Below are 23,430 nucleotides of genomic sequence, written 5' to 3'. Positions count from 1 at the left end.
ATTGAATTTTTCCCCAAAAATTTGGTGAATCAAATTTTTGAAAAAATACGCTCATCTCTAGTAGAGATATAAGGATATGGATTGATACTGAATGAACTATATATAATTATCACGGATTGACATAAATAACAATTATGTTTTGAATAATGTTTTAGATAGATAGTATATTATAATCAAGTATATAAATTATAGTACGCCAATTTTGTTGTGTTTTATTTACTATGTGGAGTATTAAGTAATTGAAATGATATATTGACCCGTACAATGTAGTTTCTTTGCCATGCAATGCTAGATGATAGACTGCTTGTCACCACAACTTATTTGATATTGCACATGTCCTATTGTTGTCTGCATTACGGACAAGGATAGGACTGTTCCATTACGGGCTGGCCCTTCCATTCTGCAAAATGTGGAATGCACACGGATTTCTGGACCTCTACGACCACCTTGGTTTGATGTCACTGACGTCAGGAGAGATATTTCTCAGCTAGCAATAACATAACACACACACACAGGTATCACTGAGAAATACTCTAACTGTATTATGCTATTGCTTGGCCTTATATAGGCAGTAGAAAAGTTTGCATAACAACAGCGTTAAACCAATCATAAAAGATAAACATTGGTGCTCACACACATACTACCGGAACATCCTTTTATGGTATGTGTAGGTGCAGTAAGCAGAAAGAATAGGTTCCCTTACGTCCTATCAGCAGCACAGATGGGGTTAACTGCCCCTGTGGACTGGTAGGACCGGCGGAATTTTTAATGAGCCCAAGAACCAATAAACGATCTTCAGCTCCCTGAAAGGGAGGAGATCACCCCCCAGCCCACCGTGTTTTTTTCTGTCCTTTGGACAGGTGGACTGGCGTGTCGCTCCCCCTCAGGGAGCTGAAGAATGCTTAGGGGCTCTTTTTCCTTAAATCTAGGATCGCCCCTTTGTTGCCTTTATTTTAGGCGTTATCGCGGCAATTTTTTGTATAGGGTACCGTCGGGAGGGGGGGGTGGTCCCCTCCCCTCTTCTTCCGCCTGGATTGCGGCGTCTCTGCGGTGTCCTGTCCTCTCCACTGCCGCATGTGTGCGGCGCCGTGGGTGCCGCCATCTTCCGGAAGTGACGCGCACTAGGTGCGCTACGTCACTTCCGGTTTTTCGTTCCGATGCGGTGGGGTTTCTAAATCTCACCGCTCTATTCAATCCTTCTCCTTATAAATATCCTGAACGCCCAGGATAGCTTGGGGAGACATATAGGGTCAAGCTGAGCCAGTATAGGCTCTATTACTTCTCTGGGCTGGGTTCGATCGAGGGCACGGGGCTTCCTCTTTTTAAGCGCCCAGAGCCTGTCATTCAGTACTCTGGTTGCATCGCTTTCACAAGCTAGGTCCAGAGTTCCCTGTGCTTTGATATATTCTAGTGATATATTGCTTGGCTTGGGTTTTTTCTTCTACAGCTTTATTTTCTTCAGTGCTGGTGGGCGCCCATATGGTCTCGTTTTCACCTCCTCCTGGTGTTTGTAGGTGTTGTGACCTGCTTATTCTTTTCTTTACAGTTATGGCTTCCCCTAAGGATTCTGATCAGCGGAAGTCCGGGGCCAAAAGGAAGCATTTGGCCTGTTACGATTGTAACACACCTTTGGACGACAACTGCCCTTACTCAAGGTGTGAGAGTTGTCGCACACAGGCATCCACGGAACCCACGATGCAAGAGATGTTCCAGTGGACAAAGACCTACGTGTATGATTCCATTAAGGGAGTGGTGCGCCTGCTTAATGAGAGGCTACCAGGATCCTCTCAGACTCCCATGGAAGTGGCTGCACCGGTCGAGAGACCTACTACCTGTTCGGTGGGGTCTTCTTCTGAGGAAGAAGAATTAACTTCTTGCTTTTTTCCTCCAGAGAAAACGCAGAAGTTGCTGAAGTCCATCAGGTCGGGGGACCAGGATGTTGACATGGGGTTGTCCTCCGATCCCGCCGGACGTGTCTTTAGAGCGGATGAGACCCTTCTCTCTGTGATGCGTACAGAGTGGAGAAAGCCTGAAAAAGGCCCAGTCCTTACCAGGAAGTTTAAGCTCATGTACCCGATGGCTAAACCCTTGGTGGAATCGTGGGGTTCTGTTCCCAAGGTGGACATGGCTATAGCCAAGTTGTCCAGGCACACTCTGGTCCCTGCAGACGATGGGTCTAGTCTGCAGGACCCTCTAGACCGGAGGGCAGAGTGCACCCTCAGAAGGGGTTACGCGGCGGCTGCTGCCTCCGCATCAACATCAATTGCGGCCACTGAAGTAGCCTCCTTTCTACGCTCCAAGCTCAACCAGATCCAGACGGACGTGGACCAGAGCGTTTCCAGAGACGACATCTTGGCAGCCTTTAGATCAGCCAATCTGGCTATGGATTTCTTGGTCGATTCCACCCAGATGCAGCTGAAACTGCCCGCCAAAACAATGGCTCTAGTTTCAGCTGCCCGCAGACCACTTTGGCTGAAGCCATGGATCGCGGACAACGCGTCCAAATTCAATCTTTGTGGGCTCCCCTTCGAGCCGGATAGGCTGTTCGGGTCCGAATTGGACAGGATCATGGAGGGACTCTCCGACAAGAAAGGGAAGAGTCTCCCCCAGCAGCCCTTTCGGGGACGCCCCAGACAGGATAAGAAAGGCAGAGGCCGTTCAGGGCAGCAGGCTAGGCGCAGAGATTCGGGGGGGGGGGGGGGGCCGTCTCGTAAATTTTCGAGACGCTCCCGCAAACCCACCAGGGAGGCAAAACCCTCCTGACTATGGGCCTCCTCGAGGCTCTTGGATAAGCCCTGCTGCCCCTGCAGTATCTCCTCTAGACTTTCCCGTACCCCTCCCCCAGATTCCCGTGGGGGGCCGTCTCTCCCATTTCAAAGACCATTGGGCCCAGTTGATCGCAGACCCCTGGGTTCAGGACATAATTTCTGCCGGGCTAGGGTAGATCTTATCTCCCTCCCCCAGAGAGATTCATCGCCACGCGAAACTTCGGGTCTGCCAAACAAAAGATCCTAGAATCTTATATTCAGGACTATATCTCCAAGGGAGCCCTAGAGGAGGTGCCGGCAGGGGAGAGAGGCCTAGGGATTTATTCTCCAGTGTTCCTGGTTCCCAAGAAGACGGGAGATCTCCAGATGATCATCGACTTGAGATTCCTCAATCGATTTATAAGGAAAATCAGGTTTCGGATGGAAACCATAAGGTCAGTCAGCCATATCCTCAACCCTGGGGACGTCATGGCTACTCTGGACCTCAAGGATGCGTATCTTCACATCCCGATCCATTCCGCTTCCCGGAAATTCCTCAGGATCGCGCTCCAGATTTTAGGGGTTCGCAGGCACTTTCAGTTTACCGCGCTTCCCTTCGGAATCTCTTCCGCCCCCCTTATCTTCACCAAGGTGGTGGTGTCGGTGGTGGCAGCTTTGAGACTTCAAGGACTGACTATTATTCCTTATCTGGACGATTGGCTCTTCATAGCCTCTTCAGTTCCGGTTCTTACCCACCATCTTCAGATCGCAATCTCCTTTCAGCTTGGGTCATATTGACTACAGACGCGTCCCTTGTAGGCTGGGGCGCTCACCTGGACGGATCCCCAGTCCAGGGATCTTGGTCTCCTCTGGAGCGGCGTCTTTCTTTCAATCTTCGCGAGATGCGAGCTATCCGGCTAGCCCTCCTTCACTTCGCCCCTCAGATCTGGGGCAAAGCAGTGAAAGTCCAGTCAGACAATATGACTACGGTTCTCTATATAAACAAGCAGGGAGGCACAAGATCATTGCCCCTTCTGTCAGATCGGGGTAATTCTTCGGTGGGCAGAGACGAACCTTTCCCATCTATCTGCCACTCATATTCGAGGCTCCCTCAATATGACAGCGGACCGCTTAAGTTGAGGATTACCGACCATGGAGTGGTCTCTGCATCCGGAGATCTTCAGGCAGTTAGTTCACAGATGGGGTATGCCAGAGGTGGATCTCATGGCAACCAGGTTCAACGCCAAGGTGCTGAGGTTCTGTTCCCTGTACAGGGAAGACAACCCCCTGGCAATAGATGCTCTGTCGATACCGTGGAGGTTCAGGCTGGCTTACATCTTCCCTCCGTTTTCCATGATACCGAGGGTATTGATGAAAATCCGTCAGGATCAGGCCTCGGTAATAGCCATCATACCGTTCTGGCCCAGGAGATCCTGGTTTACCCAGCTCATTCAGATGAGTCGGGGACAATACTGGAGACTCCCCCCAGAGCAGACCCTGGTGTCGTGGGACACTCACCTCGGCCCAGATCTGCGCAGGTTCAACCTGACAGCCTGGAGGTTGATCAGTCCCTTCCCAACATAGAAGGGCTTTCCGAGTCGGTCCTGAGAACTTTGTCGCATTCCAGAGCAGAGTCTACAAAGAGGTCCTACTCCAGGATCATGAGAATCTTCGTGGCATGGTGTGATTCCAAACAGGTGGCGTCCGCAGATCCTCCCCTTCCTGCGATTCTACAATTCCTTCAAGATGGATTAGATAGAGGTCTCTCTCCAGCTACCTTGAAGGTACAGATTTGTGCCATCTCGGCCTGTCTCAACAGGCCACATTCTCGGGACCCACTCATCAAACGCTTCCTGAAGGGAGCTGAAAGACTAAGGCCTACTATACTGAAACCTATTCCCCAGTGGGATCTTTCAGTAGTGCTCAGGGGGCTAGCATCTCCCCCCTTCGAGCCTTTGGAGGAGGTGGAATTCAGTTTTTTTACTTTAAAGATGGTTTTTCTTCTGGCTGTAGCTTCAGCCAAAAGGATCTCTGAATTGCAGGCTTTCTCTGCAATTCACCCGTATATTATCTTCTTACAGGACAGAGTGCTCCTGAAGTTTTTACCCTGCTTCAGGCCTAAGGTGCCTACCTTCCAAAATATCAACCAGGTAATCTCTTTACCAGTTTTGTTTTCAGCCTCCTCCTCTGTTACTCCAGCAAGAGACCCGCTGGATATTTCAAGATGCCTCCAGGTCTATGTGGATAGATCCAGAGAGTTCAGGATAGATGAGAACCTCCTTATCCTGTTTGCCGGTAAGTCTAAAGGCCATAAAGCGTCTAAAGCTACCATTAGTCGCTGTATTAAGGAGGCCATTAGGGAGGCTTTCGTCTCCCAATCCCTAGATCCTCCGGAGTTTGTGAGAGCCCATTCTACTAGGGCTGTCTCCACCTCTGTTGCGGAGAGAAGACTTCTCCCCTTAGAGTTGATCTGTAAGGCGGCCTCCTGGAGCTCTGAGTCAACCTTCATCTCCCATTATAGGATAGATGCTAGGATGGCAGAGTTTTCGGCTTTTGGGCAGACAGTTCTTAGTTCTGCCAGGCATGAGGACCCTCCCTAGGGGATTCTTCTTGCTATCTCCCCATCTGTGCTGCTTGTAGGACGTAAGGGAATCGTTAATTTCTAACGATAATTTGTTTTCCCTTAGTCCTAACAGCAGCACACAAATATCCCACCCTAAATACATTATGCTTGTTAAAAACACGGTGGGCTGGGGGGTGATCTCCTCCCTTTCAGGGAGCTGAAGATCGTTTATTGGTTCTTGGGCTCATTAAAAATTCCGCCGGTCCTACCAGTCCACAGGGGCAGTTAACCCCATCTGTGCTGCTGTTAGGACTAAGGGAAAACAAATTATCGTTAGAAATTAACGATTTTAATCAGTCACATATAAGAATGTACGCAGTTGTGCCGAATGACCCTGAATAAGACAAGAACGTTTGTTCTAGTTCTGGGAGATTCTCAGAATCTGTCCTGGGACAGATAAGAAAACCTAACTCACAGTGGGGGAGGTAAAACAGTGTGTGGGTGAGATGTTATAACAATTCTTTACATATTTAGAGAAGACAAGATAGAGTCACATTTCTCTTCAGTATCCATGTTTGGCGGAGTAAGAGTAAGACAAGATTTGCCTATTCCCCCCACAGACAGTGAGTGACATTGTATTGTATCCGTATGAGTACACGGCAGGCTGTCAACTGTACGCAGATACAGTAATCAGGACTCACTGTCTTTCCTGCTCCAAATCACATAACCCTATAAACATCACAGAGTCTAGCTTCTCTCAGATAGGGCAGCAAAAATCATCTGACAGGTTCACTTTAAACTGTACTTTCTTTTGTGTGAGTGCATTTACAGTGTGTATGAACCCATGTTATGTATTGGTGTTGAATTTTACTAATCCTTGAACTTCTGTTAGTGTCTGTAAAATGAGTATACTTATGATGTTTCCTAATTTCTATCTTGCTTTACAACCTCATAATGATATATGACATATGTTGGACAACAGACATTTTTCGTATTAAGAAAACATTCTTGTGCTGTAGAGTTATTAGTAAACCATTAACCTTTGCGTGTTATCTGGTTGCAGTCAAGCAAAAAGGAAAAATTCCAGCAGGTTCAGTCAATGATGTGTGATTTGATGGAATGGCGATCACAGCTCCTTTCTGGTACCTTGCCAAAGGATGAATTAAAAGAGCTTAAGCAAAAAGTAACTTCAAAAATTGACTATGGCAACAAGTAAGTTTTCTTCTTTTAGTCTATCTTCAGATTTAGAATTCACAGTGTAGAGAGGGCTGTAATAATGTGCTGTAATTCACACACTGTAGAACCATGCTGTTAGAAATAGTATTAGGGACAAATATTAAAATAGTGAATTTTAATCATGAATACCGTCACTTCGAGAATTTACGTAGATTTAGAATATAGTGCTATATATTCATATTCGCTAATATTCTAGATTTTTTTTTCTTCTGAACCCATGATCCCTCCCTGCTTCTTGCTTGTGGGCCAATGAGAAGGCTGCAATGTCTTTGTCTGAGCTTAGCAACATCCCTAGCAACCAATAGGAAACTTGCCTAACCCTTACTATACAGTTGCAAGAAAAAGTATGTGAACCCTTTGGAATTATATGGATTTCTGCACAAATTGGTTATAAAATGTGATCTGATCTTCATCTAAGTCACAACAATAGACAGTCTGTTTAAACTAATAACACACAAAGCATTAAATGTTACCATGTTTTTATTGAACACACCATGTAAACATTCACAGTGCAGGTGGAAAAAGTATGTGAACCCCTAGACTAATGACATCTCCAAGAGCTAATTGGAGTGAGGTGTCAGCCAACTGGAGTCCAATCAATGAGACGAGATTGGAGGTGTTGGTTACAGCTGCCCTGCCCTATAAAAAAACTGTTCTGGGTTCGCGTTTCACAAGAAGCATTGCCTGATGTGAATGATGCCTCGCACAAAAGAGCTCTCAGAAGACCTACGATTAAGAACTGTAGACTTCCATAAAGCTGGAAAGGGTTATAAAAGTATCTCCAAAAGCCTTGCTGTTCATCAGTCCACGGTAAGACAAATTGTCTATAAATGGAGAAAGTTCAGCACTGCTGCTACTCTCCCTAGGAGTGGCCGTCCTGTAAAGATGACTGCAAGAGCACGGCGCAGACTGCTCAATGAGGTGAAGAAGAATCCTAGAGTGTCCGCTTAGGACCTACAAAAGTCTCTGGCATATGCTAACATCCCTCTTAGCAAATCTACGATACGTAAAACACTAAACAAGAATGGATTACATGGGAGGATACCACATAAGAAGCCACTGCTGTCCCAAAAAAACATTGCTGCACGTTTGCAGTTTGCACAAGAGCACCTGGATGTTCCACAGCAGTACTGGCAAAATATTCTGTGGACAGATGAAACCAAAGTTGAGTTGTTTGGAAGAAACAGACAACACTATGTGTGGAGAAAAAGAGGCACAGCACACCAACATCAAAACCTCATCCCAACTGTGAAGTATGGTGGTGGGGGCATCATGGTTTGGGGCTGCTTTGCTGTGTCAGGGCCTGGACGGATTGCTATCATCGAAGGAAAAATGAATTCCCAAGTTTATCAAGACATTTTGCAGGAGAACTTAAGGCCATCTGTCCACCAGCTGAAGCTCAACAGAAGATGGGAGTTGCAACAGGACAACGACCCAAAGCATAGAAGTAAATCAACAACAGAATGGCTTAAACAGAAGAAAATACACCTTCTGGAGTGGCCCAGTCAGAGTCCTGACCTCAACCCGATTGAGATGCTGTGGCATGACCTCAAGAAAGCGATTCACACCAGACATCCCAAGAATATTGCTGAACTGAAACAGTTCTGTAAAGAGAAATGGTCAAGAATTACTCCTGACCGTTGTGCACGTCTGATCTGCAACTACAGGAAACGTTTGGTTGAAGTTATTGCTACCAAAGGAGGTTCAACCAGTTATTAAATCCAGGGCTTCACATACTTTTTCCATCTGCACTGGGAATGTTTACATGGTGTGTTCAATAAAAACATGGTAACATTTAATTATTTGTGTGTTATTAGTTTAAACAGACTGTGATTGTCTATTGTTGTGACTTAGATGAAGATCAGATCACATTTTATGACCAATTTGTGCAGAAATCCATATAATTCCAAAGGGTTCACATACTTTTTCTTGCAACTGTATATGATGCTCCCCAGCAGCCATTTTCTGCAGTTTTTTGTAGTTCTGAGAGAGGCAGAAGTGTCATAGCTGTGCTCCGTGCTTTACTGTTTAATTACATTAGATAGTTAGTTAGTTAGCTTATATATATATAATAGTCAGTGTAGGTTAGATCGTGATATAGTGTAGCTGATAGGTTCTGCTGTCCATATATGCATGCTACATACATAGTGCTGTGATGTCACAAGTTCACAACAATACTTAGTGCACCAATCAGTAATATGTAGTCAGACCTGCTTAAATGTGAAGTTGCACGTATTGTGCCAAAATATGCACATCATTAATTGCCGATTTGCACAATCGCAAATCTATTGGAGCACTCTATCTGCATATAAAGGTATTGTAATGTTCTGCCGTGCCAACCATTTTCTCCAGTCTTAGGAAACTTCTAGCAGCTTGAAAAATGTAGCAAAAGTGACCCATGCCTGCATTACGGGCGCAATACGCGCATATTACATTGCCGATTTTCGCAATCAAGAAAATAATGGCGAATTCGCGAATTTATGACAAATTTATTTGCCCAAATATTCACAAAATATCACAAATTCAAATATTGCCCCTGTCGCTCATCACTAGTTAGAAACAGTTCAAGCCCACTGTAATAAATTAGATTTCATGACTCTCTAAAGCTTGATGCACCATTTAAATACTGGACTTCGACTACAATTCAAGCCATGGTGCTATGATCACTTTTAAGGCCCCTTTACACAGGCCAATGATCAAGGCAATTATTGGAAAGGTGTGTTCCTAGAGTGCTCCTTTCTAATAATTGCCCTGTCTAGGGGTGCTGCCAATCATTTTATAAAGAAGCACTTGATCACTGGGTGAAGGCATTGCTGGTGTGGTAACCTAAATCACCATTTCTGTGCAGCAGATTATGCAAAAAAAAAAACTGAAATAAAGTGGCTTAAATGGGAGGAAATGCTCAAAAAACCCCAAAACTGTGGCGTGTTTATAACTGGGGGAGCAATTCCTCCACATGTGATCCGTTGCTAATGGCAATCCTCTGCAAAAATGCATACAGTGGAGGATGTCAGCAGCGGACCACATGCACCACAAAAGCATTGATTCAGCAGATTATGCTGCCTAAACAGAGATCTGCTGCCCAGAAACAATAAATGGGTATGAGCACAAGCAATCACTATAGCAATCACTTGTTCCCAGGGCTGGTGTAAGGATTGTTGCATGCAACATTTTACTTGACTAACTAAGGCTGCTTTCACACCTGCGTTCAGGTGGCCGCTCGTGAGCTCCGTTTGAAGGGGCTCACAAGCGGCACCGAACGCAGCCGTCCGGCCCCAATGCATTCTCAGTGGAGGTGGATCCACTGAGAATGCATCCGTCTGCCAGCGTTCAGCCTCCGCTCCGCTCAGTGAGCGGACACCTGAACGCTGCTTGCGGAGGCGAGTGGATCCGTCCAGACTTACAATGGAAGTCAATGGGGACGGATCCGCTTGAAGATGACACCATATGGCTCAATCTTCAAGCGGATCCGTCCCCCATTGACTTTCAATGTAAAGTCTGAACGGATCCGCTCAGGCTACTTTCACACTTAGAAATTTTTCTAAGTTATAATGCAGACGGATCCGTTCTGAACGGATGCAAACGTCTGCATTATAGGAGCTGATCCGTCTGATGAAACATCAGACGGATCCGCTCTGAACGCTAGTGTGAAAGTAGCCTAAGTTTAGATATTCTACAGCAGTCCCGTTACATAGCCGCCCTGAAATTTCTGCTGCGGAAAAGTGGCAAAATCTGCAGAAGGAGGCCCTTAGACTGAAGCTGCACGGGGCCAAAGATCGCTACGTAGCAGGGAATTACGGAATTGAATGGGGATTTCCTCTTCTTCCTTGCTGGGGCAGCTGCGTGCAGTGTGTGGGGCGACTTCCTGCAGAGCCCTCACCTACTGCTCTGTCCACAGGTCTTGGTCCTCCTCAGCCCTGGCATCAGCCTCCCATGTGCTATGCATGGTATGTGCTCACCATCCGATCAGACCGGGTGCCATGTGTGCCTGTTTACTACACCCGGGCTATGGCACAGCAGCACCGCTCTGTTACTTACACACCGGCTGATGTGCACTAGAGGCTATGAGTGATGAAGAGGTATACATATAGTTATCTATACACCAGGAGGCTGAGCCCAGCCAGGAGACTACATAGAAACTTCCCCTAACTCTGCACATGGCACCGTGCCCACCTTCCCAGGCTGTGCCCGATGTAGCATCCCTATGGCCGGCAATGACACCCACCCCTGACAGCCTGCACTTACTGGTGTACGGTCCCAACGCCACAGTGGGCAGAAGTCCAGCCAAAGTCAACAGGCAACTTGTAAAGTAAAAGTAGCGCCGCTGACTGCGCCACAGAGAACTTTGGAGGCTCCCAGTGCCGATAGTCCTGTGGGTGGGAGCGTGACTGGCCCCATGCACACAGTAGTCACGTGAGTGGCGCCGTGCCCGCGCCCGGTTCTTGTAGTAACGTGTGTCCTGCCACAGCTCGTCTCTCACTCTGTGCTCTGGATCTGGACTCTGGCGGTGACTTCACAGCTCTCTCCCTGGACTTGGGGTGGCTGATGCTCATGCACAGCGCGGGAGCATCAGCCGCCCCGAGTCCAGGGAGAAAGCTGTCTGCTCTCCCTGCTGCCTGTGCACACACACACTGCTCCCCCTGCTACCTGCACACACATACACTGCTCCCCCTGCTACCTGCACACACATATACTTCTCCCCCTGCTGACTGCACACACATACACTGCTCCCCCCGCTGCCTGCACACACACTGCTCCCCCGCTGCCTGCACACACACTGCTCCCCCCGCTGCCTGCACACACACTGCTCCCCCCGCTGCCTGCACACACACTGCTCCCCCCGCTGCCTGCACACACACTGCTCCCCCCGCTGCCTGCACACACACTGCTCCCCCTGCTGCCTGCACACACACACTGTTCCCACCGCTGCCTGCACACACACACTGCTCCCCCCGTTGCCTGCACACACACTGCTCCCCCGGCTGCCTGCACACACACACTGCTCCTCCCGCTGCCTGCACACACACACTGCTCCCCCCGCTGCCTGCACACACACACTGCTCCCCCCGCTGCCTGCACACACACACTGCTCCCCCTGCTGCCTGCACACACACACACTGCTCCCCCTGCTGCCTGCACACACACACACTGCTCCCCCTGCTGCCTGCACACACACACTGCTCCCTCTGCTGCCTGCACACACACACTGCTCCCTCTGCTTCCTGCACACACACACTGCTCCCTCTGCTGCCTGCACACACACTGCTCCCCCCGCTGCCTGCACACACACTGCTCCCCCCGCTGCCTGCACATACACACTGCTCCCCCTGCGGCCTTCACACACACACACACACACACACACACACTGCTCTCCCTGATGCCTGCACACACACACATTTCTCCTCCTGCTGCCTGCACATACACACTGCTCTCCCTCTATTCTCCCCTTCTGTTTAACCCTATAATGTTTGGTCCTGAAGCATGATGGGGGTTGTAGTCACAGGTCCAGTACCCAGGACAGGATTTCCGGTCACTTACCCCTCACTCCTTCACTGGTCATGTTATTCCGGGAGGCGTGACGTCATAGGAAGGGGCGGGGCCTCTAGAGAACAGAAAGCAGTGAGCTCGTCTATACATGTGTACTGCTGAGGAGAGGAGGAGGATTTACATGCAGGGCCGGCGCAAGCGCCACCCTTAAGCAAAGTAGGCCCCCAGCAAGAGTGCGCTCTACGCGGTGGCCTACTTTGCTTATGGATGGCACCAGGGCCGGCTCTATCATAAGGCAGCCCAAGCGGCTGCTTGAGGGCGCAGAGAAGGGGGGGCGGCAAGCAATTAACTTGCCAACTTAAACTTGCCCCGCTGAGCCTGCTTGCCACGCAGCCTGGCCGCCCCCCGGCCCTCACAGTCTCAGTCACAGAGCGAGCGACGCGCACACAAAAAACACACACTGTGAGCTACGAGACCCTGGTGTATTTAAATCTCATTTAGCATGTCTTTCAGAAAAGTTTGGGATTCGAACTCGCGACCTTTCACACCAGAGGCACGTACCCATAGAGCTATGAGAGCTGTATAGCCAGTTACTTAAAAAAAAATATAATAAAATATAAGACTTCTACTGTAGGTAACTTTGATACTTAGTGTACATCCATACACATGACAGCTGCCCCAACACACCCAGCTCTGCTACATTCATACACAGTGTACTGGGGCAGCTGTCATGTGTATGGATGTACACTAGGTATCAAAATTAGCTACAGTATAAGTCTCATATTATTATTTTTTAAGTAACTTGCTATACAGCTCTCATAGCTGTGTGGGTAAGTGCCTTGCCTCTGATCTTTTCTGAAAGACAGACTAAATAAGAACACGAGCACCAAATCTTCAACACTAGAGGCTGGTCGGAACACAGGCCGGAAGAGGCTTGCATCGCTGACATGGAGGTTTGCATCGCTGACATGGACTGTTACTTTACTGCCACGGGGTGGGGGGCTATTGGCGCCATGATACTGGCACATGGAGGGGGGAGGAGAGGCACTTGATACTGGCATATTAGGGGGCAGGGGGAGAGGATGGCACTATGATATTAGCACATGGGGGGGCAAGAAATGGACATGAATCATGAGGGGCAGAAATGTGAAATGATGGGGGGAAGCGAGAAATGGACATGAATCATGAGGGGTAGAAATGTGAAATGATAGGGGGGGGGGCAAGAAATGGACATGAATCATGAGGGGCAGAAATGTGAAATGATGGGGGGGCAAGAAATGGACATGAATCATGAGGGGCAGAAATGTGAAATGATGGGGGGGAGGCAAGAAATGGACATGAATCATGAGGGGCAGAAATGTGAAATGATGGGGGGAGGGGAAAGAAGAAATGGACATGAATCATGAGGGGCAGAAATGTGAAATGATATGGGGGGGGCACCAAAATGTAGATTCGACAAAAATCCTTGCACCGGCCCTGGGTGGCACCAGCCCTGCTTGCTCCCATACAGTGAAGGTGACTGCTGCATGTACATGCAGTTTTCACTCTTTTGACTTGCAGGAAACTATAAGGAAAAAATGGTCTCTTCCCGATAATTATCTCCTGTGTCCGCCCTTGCAAAGGAGTCTTAAAGGGAACCTGTCACCTCTCAAAACCATCCCAAGCCGCCAGCAGTACCTGACAGTAGCCAGCAGCGTGTTTCCAACGATAATTTTCTTCCTGAAGGCCGATGCGGCTAAAGCTCAGAAACTTTCTTTTATCCCCTGCTGGTGTGCTTCTCTAGTCATGCTTGAAGTCAAGGGGCAGAGGCCTCCTTACTTCAAGTCAAGATAACCACGCCCCCTTCCCTGCCCCTTTGCTGTGACTGACAGCGCTTATGCAGAGAGTTCGGCAAAGCCTGTCGAACTGCCGGCTGTCAGTCACAGCGAAGGGGCAGGGAAGGGGGCGTGGTTATCTTGACTTGAAGCAAAGAGGCCACTGCCCCCTTGACTTCAAGCATGACTAGAGAAGCACGCCAGCAGGGGATAAAAGAAGGTTTTCTGAGCTTTAGCCGCATCGGCCTTCAGGAAGAAAATTATCATCAGAAACACGATGCTGGCTACTGTCAGGTACTGCTGGCGGCTTGGGATGGTTTTTGGAGGTGACAGGTTCCCTTTAAGGGTAGGAGCCACATGCTCTATAGTGACACAAATTAAAAAGCAATGGTAACTGTTGTGGTAAAACTGCAGCCCATAAGAATATACAGTATTTATTGTCATAGGATTCACATATAGGTTTATTGACACACAACGCATTAAACATTTGCAACAAATTTTAACTAGGCTTTCATTGGCTTTGTTTGTATTAAAGGGGTTATCTCATAAAAAGTATTTGTGATCTTTTGACGGAATAGAAGGATAGAAGCTAAATAGTGATGATCGAGCACCAAAGTGAGATAGATTTCATAATAAGGATTTGGAGAAGGGGCAGAGGGATAGCAGCAGGGAGAGGCTGGTGCTGCTACTAGGGGGTCATACCATGGGGGAGTAATAAAGCCCACCATAATGCCCCTCCCAGTAGAAATAATTCTCCTTATAATGTGATGCAAAAAATACCCCCTTGTATTGCCCCCAGTTGAGCTAATGTCCCCATAGTGCCCCATAATGTGCCAGTATAAAATACCCCTATAGTGCCCCCAGTAAATGCCCCCATAGTGCTCCTCTCCCCCTTTCTCCTAGTACCCCCATAATGTACCAGTATAAAATGCTCCATATATAGTGCCCCAGTAGATGTCCTCAGTATCCCCCATAATTTTCAAGTATAAAATACCCCTTCTTAATGCCCCCTGTGGATGAGCCCATAGTACTCCTCTCCCCCCTTCCCCATAGTATCCACTATAATGTGTCCCAGTATAGAATGCCACTGTACAGAGCCTCCCATATAAAATACCCCTTCTTTGTGACCTCAGTAGATGCCCCTATAGTGCCCACCAATAATGTGCCTGTAATAAGTACCCCCAATGTGCCAGTAATAAGTGCCCCCAATAATGTGCCAGTAATAAGTGCCTCTACTAGTGCCGGCAGCCTATCAGAGGAAGGGGAAGGGACACACCTCTCCCTCCCTTGCCCTGCTGCACAGCCATCTGTATGTCACCGCCAGATCTCTGAGAAGTTCTGACAGACGTTCTTCAGTACCTCTTGCATGATGTTCTTTCGTTTCATTTTGTCATCTCTTCTCCCTCTCCCAGCTGTCATCTATTAGCAGTGATTGCCTCCCTTTATATCCCCTCCCATACTGCCTCACTTTGCGGTTTATACTACTTCCTGGATTGTGCTCACTGCTAGATGCTGCAACTGCTGGTTCCTCAGATAAGTCTATTCCTTTATTTGTGTTTTCCCGTTGGCTTGATTCTAGGTGACCCTGACTCCCTCCGTATTGAGTGCAGGGAGCCGGTGGTCGTGTCCCCTCACTATTATAGGGTTTTCAGATGTCACTCAGTCTAGGTACGAGGGCATGCAATTTTCTATCATAAAGATCTTTGCATGGGCTGAGCAGTCAGGGAGAGCTCTAGGGCTTTTATAGGGCTCACCCATATGTTCCTTAGTTTGGGATCAAGTCAGTCGGATCTTTATTTGTGACTTCTAGTTTTCTGCAACACCATCCATGACACTGTATCGCTGTCCTGAGGACGGCGATACAGATGACTGGAAATGAGCGCTTCCACAATGAAAGCGCTCATCTCCGTGTGACTGTCCTGCCGCCGCTGCCCCTACGAAAATATAGTTAGTTGCGGGCTGGCACGGGGGGGGGCCCCTAAGGACCCGGGGGCCTGGGGGCAATTGCCCCCCTTGCCTATATGGAAGCGCCGGCCCTGCACAAATCAGACGTCTGATGGGCAAGGGGTGTCGCCGTCAGCAAGGCGAGCCATGGCCGTGTAAGATCTTCTAAAATGGTCAGATTTTTCTGGCCTGCTGCAAGACGTCCTGGACCCTGGGCTATTTGGCAACGAATCGCTGCACAACTAAGTTCAGGACATGTGCCATGCATGGCACGTGTGTAATTTTGCCCTGTTTCAGCGCGCTCAGCAGATTGGCACCATTGTCGCACACTACTTTACCAACTGTCAAATTGATCAGGGTTAGCCACTGATCGTCCTGTGACCGCAGAGCTGAAAGAAGTGCAGGACCGGTGTGGCTTTTGGCTTCCAGGCACAACAGCCGCAGCACAGCATGGCAACATCTCACCTGGCACGTCGAATAGGTTCTGGGGAGCTTGGGGGGTGCAGCAGAAGAGGCGGTAGCAGTGGAAAAGGAGGAGTCAGCCGAGGAAGAGATGGAGGATGGAGTAGGAGAATAAGAGGCAGGCCTGCATGCAATCTGTGGCGGTAACACCAAATCCACACGGGTTACATGCTTGACGGCCGTCAGAAGGTTCACCCAGTGGGCAGTAAAAGTTTTATATACCCTCCCGCCCGTGTTTGCTTGACCACGTGTCTTTGGTCAGATGTATCTTTGCACCGACACTGTTTGCCAGAGATATATTAACTTGCCGCTGAACATGGCCATATAGTTCAGGGATGCCCTTCTGGGAGAAATATTTCCTTCTGGGGACCTTCCATTGCAGTGTGCTAATGGCCACAAATTTTCTAAAGACCTCCGAGTCCACCAATTTATATGGTAATAGTCGGTGGGCTAGCAGTTCCGACAAGCCAGCGGTCAGCCATTGGGCAAGAGGATTATCCAGCGTCATCGTTTTTTTTATGCTCGAACATTTAAGCCACGGAATCCTGCCTTGTGCCAGATGAACGCGCCGACGGCATGGTGGAAGGTGGAGTGGAGGACAAATAGGAGGAGAAGGAGAACAGGCAGGACTTGGAGCGCCGGGAGTGTGGCTTTTTGGAGCACCCACTAGGCTCGGTGATGGAGGAGGGTGCAGATACAGAGGATGAGGGTGCAGAAGCGGAAGGCTGAGTGAGCCACTCAACCAACTCTGGTGCGCCCTTTGAGGCTATCGCATGCGCCTTCTTCAACTTCCCACTTAGGATCCGGCCTGGTGCACCTGCCTCTTCCTCTGCCTGTCATTTTCTAAGTGACCCTCTGCCTAAGTCCATAGGGAAGAGCAGTGCTTGTGGAAGAAGGTAAATAGCAGCCCTCAATCAGTATTTGGTGGGAAAAGGTATATAGCAATAGCACCCCTCAATCAGTATTTTGTGGAAGAAGATATATGGCACCCCTCAATCAGTATTTGGCGGAAACCTGGTATATAGCACCCCTCAATCAGTATTTGGTGGGAAAAGGTATATAGCAATAGCACCCCTCAATCAGTATTTTGTGGAAGAAGATATATGGCACCCCTCAATCAGTATTTGGCGGAAACCTGGTATATAGCACCCCTCAATCAGTATTTGGTAGAAACGGGTATATAGCACCCCTCAGTCAGGATTTTGTGGAAGAAGATATATCGCAGCCCGCAAACAGTTTTTTTGGGGGGGCAACAGGTATATCACACCGGTTGCAATTAGTTACTCCAATATCGTTTGTCCCTCTATCTAGCTGCGGTATCGCAGTAGAACCGCACACAACTGCTGCACAATACAAATACACTATAATATAATTTCTGTTAGAAAGAATATTATAAGTATATCACACCCCTCTATATCACTGTAAGGTACCTGTAAAAGGTAGTGTCCGAAGTGGAAGTAGTGTGCTTGAGATCCAGGCAAAGCGTCGTCAGGCAAATAGTTCACAATCAAAATCCGGAGAAGAGTCAGGCAGGCTAAGGTCATTCACGATCTGGCGGCAAGGTACAAAATCAGCAGGCTGTAGAATAGTCGGGATATCAGGCAGGAGTTCAATACAAGGAAGATCACTGAAGTCAAAACACCCAGGGAAGAAATCCAAATAAACGGGCACTGAGTGATGTCCTCACTTCCTATTTAAAGGCTGTCCAGATTGAGAATTGTCCACAGCTGGCAGCAGGTGGAGCTAGAGAGTATGATGTAGTGTTGAACACAGTAAGGACATTCCCAAAGTCTAGATCTCTTCTGTAGCACAACAGGTAAGGCTATGGTTTAAGAGACCAGGAAGATCCCGGTTCGAATACAACCCGGGTCATGACAGGGCCCCCTCCCCAATGGACCCCTCCGGGGGCCTAGCGGGGCTTAGTGGGAAACGAGGTATGGAAGTCTCGTATAAGAGAAGGGGCATGCAGATCTTTGGCTGGAACCCAGGAGCGGTCTGTGACAGGATACCCCTTCCAATGAACCAGATACCGAAGGCCACGGCCCTGTCTTCTGGAATCAAGAATCTTGGAGACTTCAAACTCATTTTGTCCATCAACAAGAACAGGAGGAGGTAGCTGTTGTGATCTGGAGTAGCGGTTGAAAATAGCTTTTTTGAGGAGTGAAACGTGGAACACGGGATGTATCCGGAGAGAAGAAGGTAATCTTAAGCGATAGGAAACTGGTCCAACTCGAGCAATGATCCTGTAAGGACCAATCAATCGAGGGCCCAATTTGGTAGAAGGTTGTTTCAGTCTCACATACTTGGTTGATAGCCAAACTCTGTCCCCCACCACATATGGAGGTATATGGCGTCTTCGTCTGTTGGAAAAAAGCCTGTACTTGCCTGCTGATTTCCGTAGTAATAAACGAATCTTCTTCCAATGTAGTAGAATATTTTTCACCCGCTGATCTGCTGCTGGTACACCAGAAGAAGGCTGAAGTAGGGGAAAAGTCTGAGGGTGATAGCCTAGGGCTGCGTAGAATGGTGTGGTATGAAGAGCACTGTGCCAACGGGAATTTAGGGCGAACTCAGCTAAAGGCAAATACTCAGACCAGTTGGAGTGTAAGGCATTGACATAATGTCGAAGGTAGGTTTCTAGGGTCTGGTTCATGCGTTCGGTTTGACCATCAGTTTGAGGGTGATGTGAGGTAGAGAGTGAGAGCGTTACTCCCAGTTTCTTGCAGAACGCTCTCCAGAATCGGGAAACGAACTGGGATCCGCGGTCTGAGATGACATTGGTAGGTATGCCATGATGTCTTACAATATGGGAAAGGAAAAGAGTGGACAGTGCTTTCGCTGTAGGTAATCCCGGAATCGGCACAAAATGAGACATTTTGGAAAAGCGATCCACTGTGACCCATATAGCAGTCATGCCCTCGGACTTGGGTAAGTCTACAATGAAGTCCAAGGTCAAATGGGTCCAAGGCTGGCGAGGTGCCGGAAGTGGATGTAACAGTCCAGCAGGTAATGTGCGGGGTACTTTATTAGCAGCACAAGTTGGGCAGGCAGCCACATAGTCAGTAACATCCTTTTTCATACGAGGCCACCAGACATGACGCTGCAAGGTCTTAAGAGTGATGGTGACACCAGGATGACCGGATAACACGCCATTATGTGCCCAGAGGAGTATAGGTTTTCTGAGACTAGGGGCTACGTACAGGCGACCTGGTGGTATCTTCAAGCCCGGGGGAACACGATTCTGGGTTTCTTGTAGCTGTTGGGAAAGGGCCGTAGAGATCTGTGCGACAATTTTGTGAGGTGGGATTATATACTGCTCGGCTGGTTGATCTTCTTCAGAGGAAGCGAACTGTCTGGAAAGAGCATCGGCTTTTTTGTTTCTATGCCCTGGAACGTAAGAAAGGACTAAATTAAAACGGGAGAAAAACAGAGCCCATCGAGCCTGACGTGAGTTCAGACGTCTAGCAGTCTGAAGATACAGTAGGTTTTTATGGTCAGTGAGGATAGTAAAAGGTTTGGAAGCCCCTTCCAGAAGATGTCGCCATTCAGACAATGCCAATTTGATGGCCAGTAGTTCTCGATTCCCAACATCATAAATCATCTCTGCCGGAGAAAACTTTCTAGAGAAAAAAGCTACTGGATGGATTCTACCAGACTTTGGCTGTCTCTGAGAGAGTACGGCACCTGCTCCAACCTCAGAGGCATCAACCTCAACAATGTACTGGAGGTCAGGATTTGGATGCTGAAGAATTGGAGCTTTACTGAACATGTCCTTTAATCACTGGAAAGCTGATTTTGCTTCTGAAGACCACGCCTTGCAATTTGTACCCTTCTTAGTCATGGCAGTAAGGGGTGCCGCAATGGAGGCAAAACTCTTAATGAAGCGTTTGTAGTAATTTGCAAATCCTAAAAAGCTTTGGAGTCCTCTTAAAGTGGTCGGTTGGGGCCATTGCAAGACAGCGGAAAGTTTTTGAGGGTCCATTTGGAAACCGTCAGCACTTATGATGTACCCAAGGAAAGGAATACAGCTTTGATGGAAACTGCATTTCTCGATCTTTGCATAAAGATGGTTTTCTCTAAGCCGTTGTAATACCTGTTTCACATGCGAGATGTGCTCTGGAAGAGTCTTGGAAAAGATTCAAATGTCGTCCAAGTAGATGATCACAAAACGGTTGCTGAAATCATGAAAAATTTCATTCATGAAACGTTGAAAGACAGCAGGTGCGTTACACAAGCCAAATGGCATGACCAAATATTCAAAGTGTCCATTACGAGTGTTGAATGCTGTCTTCCACTCGTCCCCCTCATTAATTCGAATCAGGTTATAAGCCCCTCGTAGGTCTAGCTTGGAGAATATAACAGCCCCCTTAAGTAGATCAAATAGTTCAAGAATGAGTGGCAAAGGGTAGGAGTCCTTTACGGTGATTTGATTTAACCCCCGATAGTCTATGCATGGTCGAAGGCCCCCATCTTTCTTTTCAACGAAGAAGAAACCTGCCCCTACTGGAGAAGAAGAGGGTCGGATAAAACCTCTTTCCAAGTTGTCTCTTACGTATTCCTCCATAGAGTTTTGTTCGGGCAGAGACAGGGGGTAGGTCTTTCCTTTGGGAAGAGGTGCTCCGGGAATCAATTTAATTGTACAGTCAAAAGGACGATGTGGGGGTAACACCTCTGCCTTTTGTTTGCAAAATACGTCTGCAAAGTCATGGTATTCACGAGGCAAGGTAGGTGGGATAGTCACAGGAGCCAACATGCAAGCAGAAAGTCTTTTGGGTTGAGACAAACAGCGAAGGCGACAGGACGATCCCCAGGAGGTTAGTTCTCCATTTTCCCAATCAAAAGAGGGGTTGTGAAGTTGTAACCATGGGTAACCAAGGATGATAGGCAGAAGCGGAGAATCAATAAGAGACAAGACAACTTCCTCTTTGTGGAGGAGGCCTACCTGCAGGGTGATTGTCGTAGTCTCGAATTTCACAATACCATCTCCCAAGGGCTGTCCATTCAGGGTGGTAATGTTCAGGGGTCTAGACTTAGGAACAAACGGGATGTTGTTCTTTCTTGCAAAAGCTCCGGAATCCACAAAAGCCTCACAGAAAACAAGCTTAGAAGATAAATGGATAGTAGCCGGAACAGTAATCTTGGTCTTGGAGGATCTACCTGTAAGGTCTAAGCCAGCTCCTCCAACACTGGTTAGACCCTGCCTTTTACTGGACGGGAGGGGCAGACAGATACTAAATGTCCTTTAAGTCCGCAGTACAGGCATAGGCCCAATGAACGCCTCCTTTGTTTCTCTGACTCAGTTAGGTGGAGACGGCTCACCTCCATGGGTTCCACAGGTGTCTGGGGTTCAACAGAGGTTTCAGGTTCTGGCTGAGGTGGTGCTTGGAAGTTAGGGGCCAAACGGTAAACTGGCCTAGGAAACTTGCGGGTTCTAAGTCTCTCTTGGCACCTTTCATGGTACCGGACATCCAGACGAACACACAGCTCTATGAATTTCTCAAGGTCTTCTGGGAGATCTTTATAGACTAATTCGTCCTTGATGCGATCCGTAAGACCTTTTCGGAAGGCTGCACGTAATGCCCTTGAGTCCCAATTTGTTTCAGCAGCAAGGGTACGGAACTCAATAGCATACTGTGCCACAGATCTGGTGTCTTGTTGTATGTCCAAGAGGGAGTACTCAGCTGCAGAAACTCTACCTGGCTTGTCAAATACAATCTGGAGAGAGGCCAGAAATTTTTCAGCATCTTGGAGTACAGGATCGTTGCGTTCCAAATAAGGAGAGACCCAGGCCAGGGCCTTCCCCTTTAACAAGGAAATTACAAAAGTCACTTTGGCAGACGAAGTGCTAAAAGTCGCAGGGTTGTTGCGGAAATGCAAACGGCAAACATTTAAAAAGCCTCTGCAGTCCTCAGTATCACCACCAAACTTGTCAGGCAAGGGAAGTTTTGGTGGTACAGAAGAGGCGGGTTGGACCGTAGCAGGAGTAGGATCCGGAGTCTGAACCGTTGCAGAGGAACCAGGCAAACAAGATTTGAGCATGGTGCAAAGTTCATCTAACTTGGCGTCCAGGGAAGAAAGATGCTGTTCATGAGCTCCGATCAATTGTCCCTGACGTGTAATCGCCTTAACAATCTCAGCAGGGTCCACTGCCATTGTGGCCCGTTTATTATGTAAGGTACCTGTAAAAGGTAGTGTCCGAAGTGGAAGTAGTGTGCTTGAGATCCAGGCAAAGCGTCGTCAGGCAAATAGTTCACAATCAAAATCCGGAGAAGAGTCAGGCAGGCTAAGGTCATTCACGATCTGGCGGCAAGGTACAAAATCAGCAGGCTGTAGAATAGTCGGAATATCAGGCAGGAGTTCAATACAAGGAAGATCACTGAAGTCAAAACACCCAGGGAAGAAATCCAAATAAACGGGCACTGAGTGATGTCCTCACTTCCTATTTAAAGGCTGTCCAGATTGAGAATTGTCCACAGCTGGCAGCAGGTGGAGCTAGAGAGTATGATGTAGTGTTGAACACAGTAAGGACATTCCCAAAGTCTAGATCTCTTCTGTAGCACAACAGGTAAGGCTATGGTTTAAGAGACCAGGAAGATCCCGGTTCGAATACAACCCGGGTCATGACAATCACACTTATCGATAGCACATCTATACCAGTCCTTAAAAGGACTTTTGTGGCCCTATTAGCTAGCGTTTGGTGTCCCTAACTGTCCCTGCTCCAAAATGCAACCTCTCCCTACACTGGCAAAACACATAATGTAAAATGGCTGCCAGATCGGGTTCTGTTATAGGGTTGGTGGTGTGTCCATGTGCTGAAACGTCTTAATTGGCTGTCCTGTCCCACCTGATGGATGTGTCATGGGTCAAAGTTCAGCGCCATGCAAAAAAATATGGCGTGTGCAAATATCGCCATATGTTCGCATGTTCGGTGAATCGCGAACGAGCAAAGTTCGCCGCAAAACAGCCGCCGAGTGAACCGCAAGGCCATATCTACTCACTTATTGACAACTGTGTATCATCCTCATTAACAACCTCTTGAGACACTAATTGTGGTTGACTTATTGGCAACTGTGTCTCATCATCATCATCATCCACCTTGTGAAACAATAATTGCCGTTCCCCACCGCCATCTTCTTCTAACTGTGGATGCTCAAGAGTTTGGGAATCAGGGAACAAG

General features: G+C 48.0%; 1 protein-coding gene across 2 annotated transcripts in view; it reads left to right on the top strand.

Moving 5' to 3' along the window:
- Nucleotides 1-23,430, top strand: part of DOCK2 (dedicator of cytokinesis 2) — a 1,232,183-nt gene that overhangs the window by 188,328 nt on the left and 1,020,425 nt on the right. For both annotated transcript variants that reach the window (XM_040442815.1, XM_040442808.1), the window contains exon 6: nt 6,374-6,522. In XM_040442815.1, coding sequence (XP_040298749.1) covers nt 6,374-6,522 — 149 coding nt within the window. The remainder of the gene's footprint in view (nt 1-6,373; nt 6,523-23,430) is intronic.

Source organism: Bufo bufo, chromosome 1 (assembly GCF_905171765.1).
Source record: "Bufo bufo chromosome 1, aBufBuf1.1, whole genome shotgun sequence".
In the NCBI taxonomy this organism is placed as follows: Eukaryota; Metazoa; Chordata; class Amphibia; order Anura; family Bufonidae; genus Bufo; species Bufo bufo.
The sequence above is the reverse complement of the archived record's forward strand: the minus strand, read 5'-3'. Positions and strand labels throughout refer to the sequence as shown.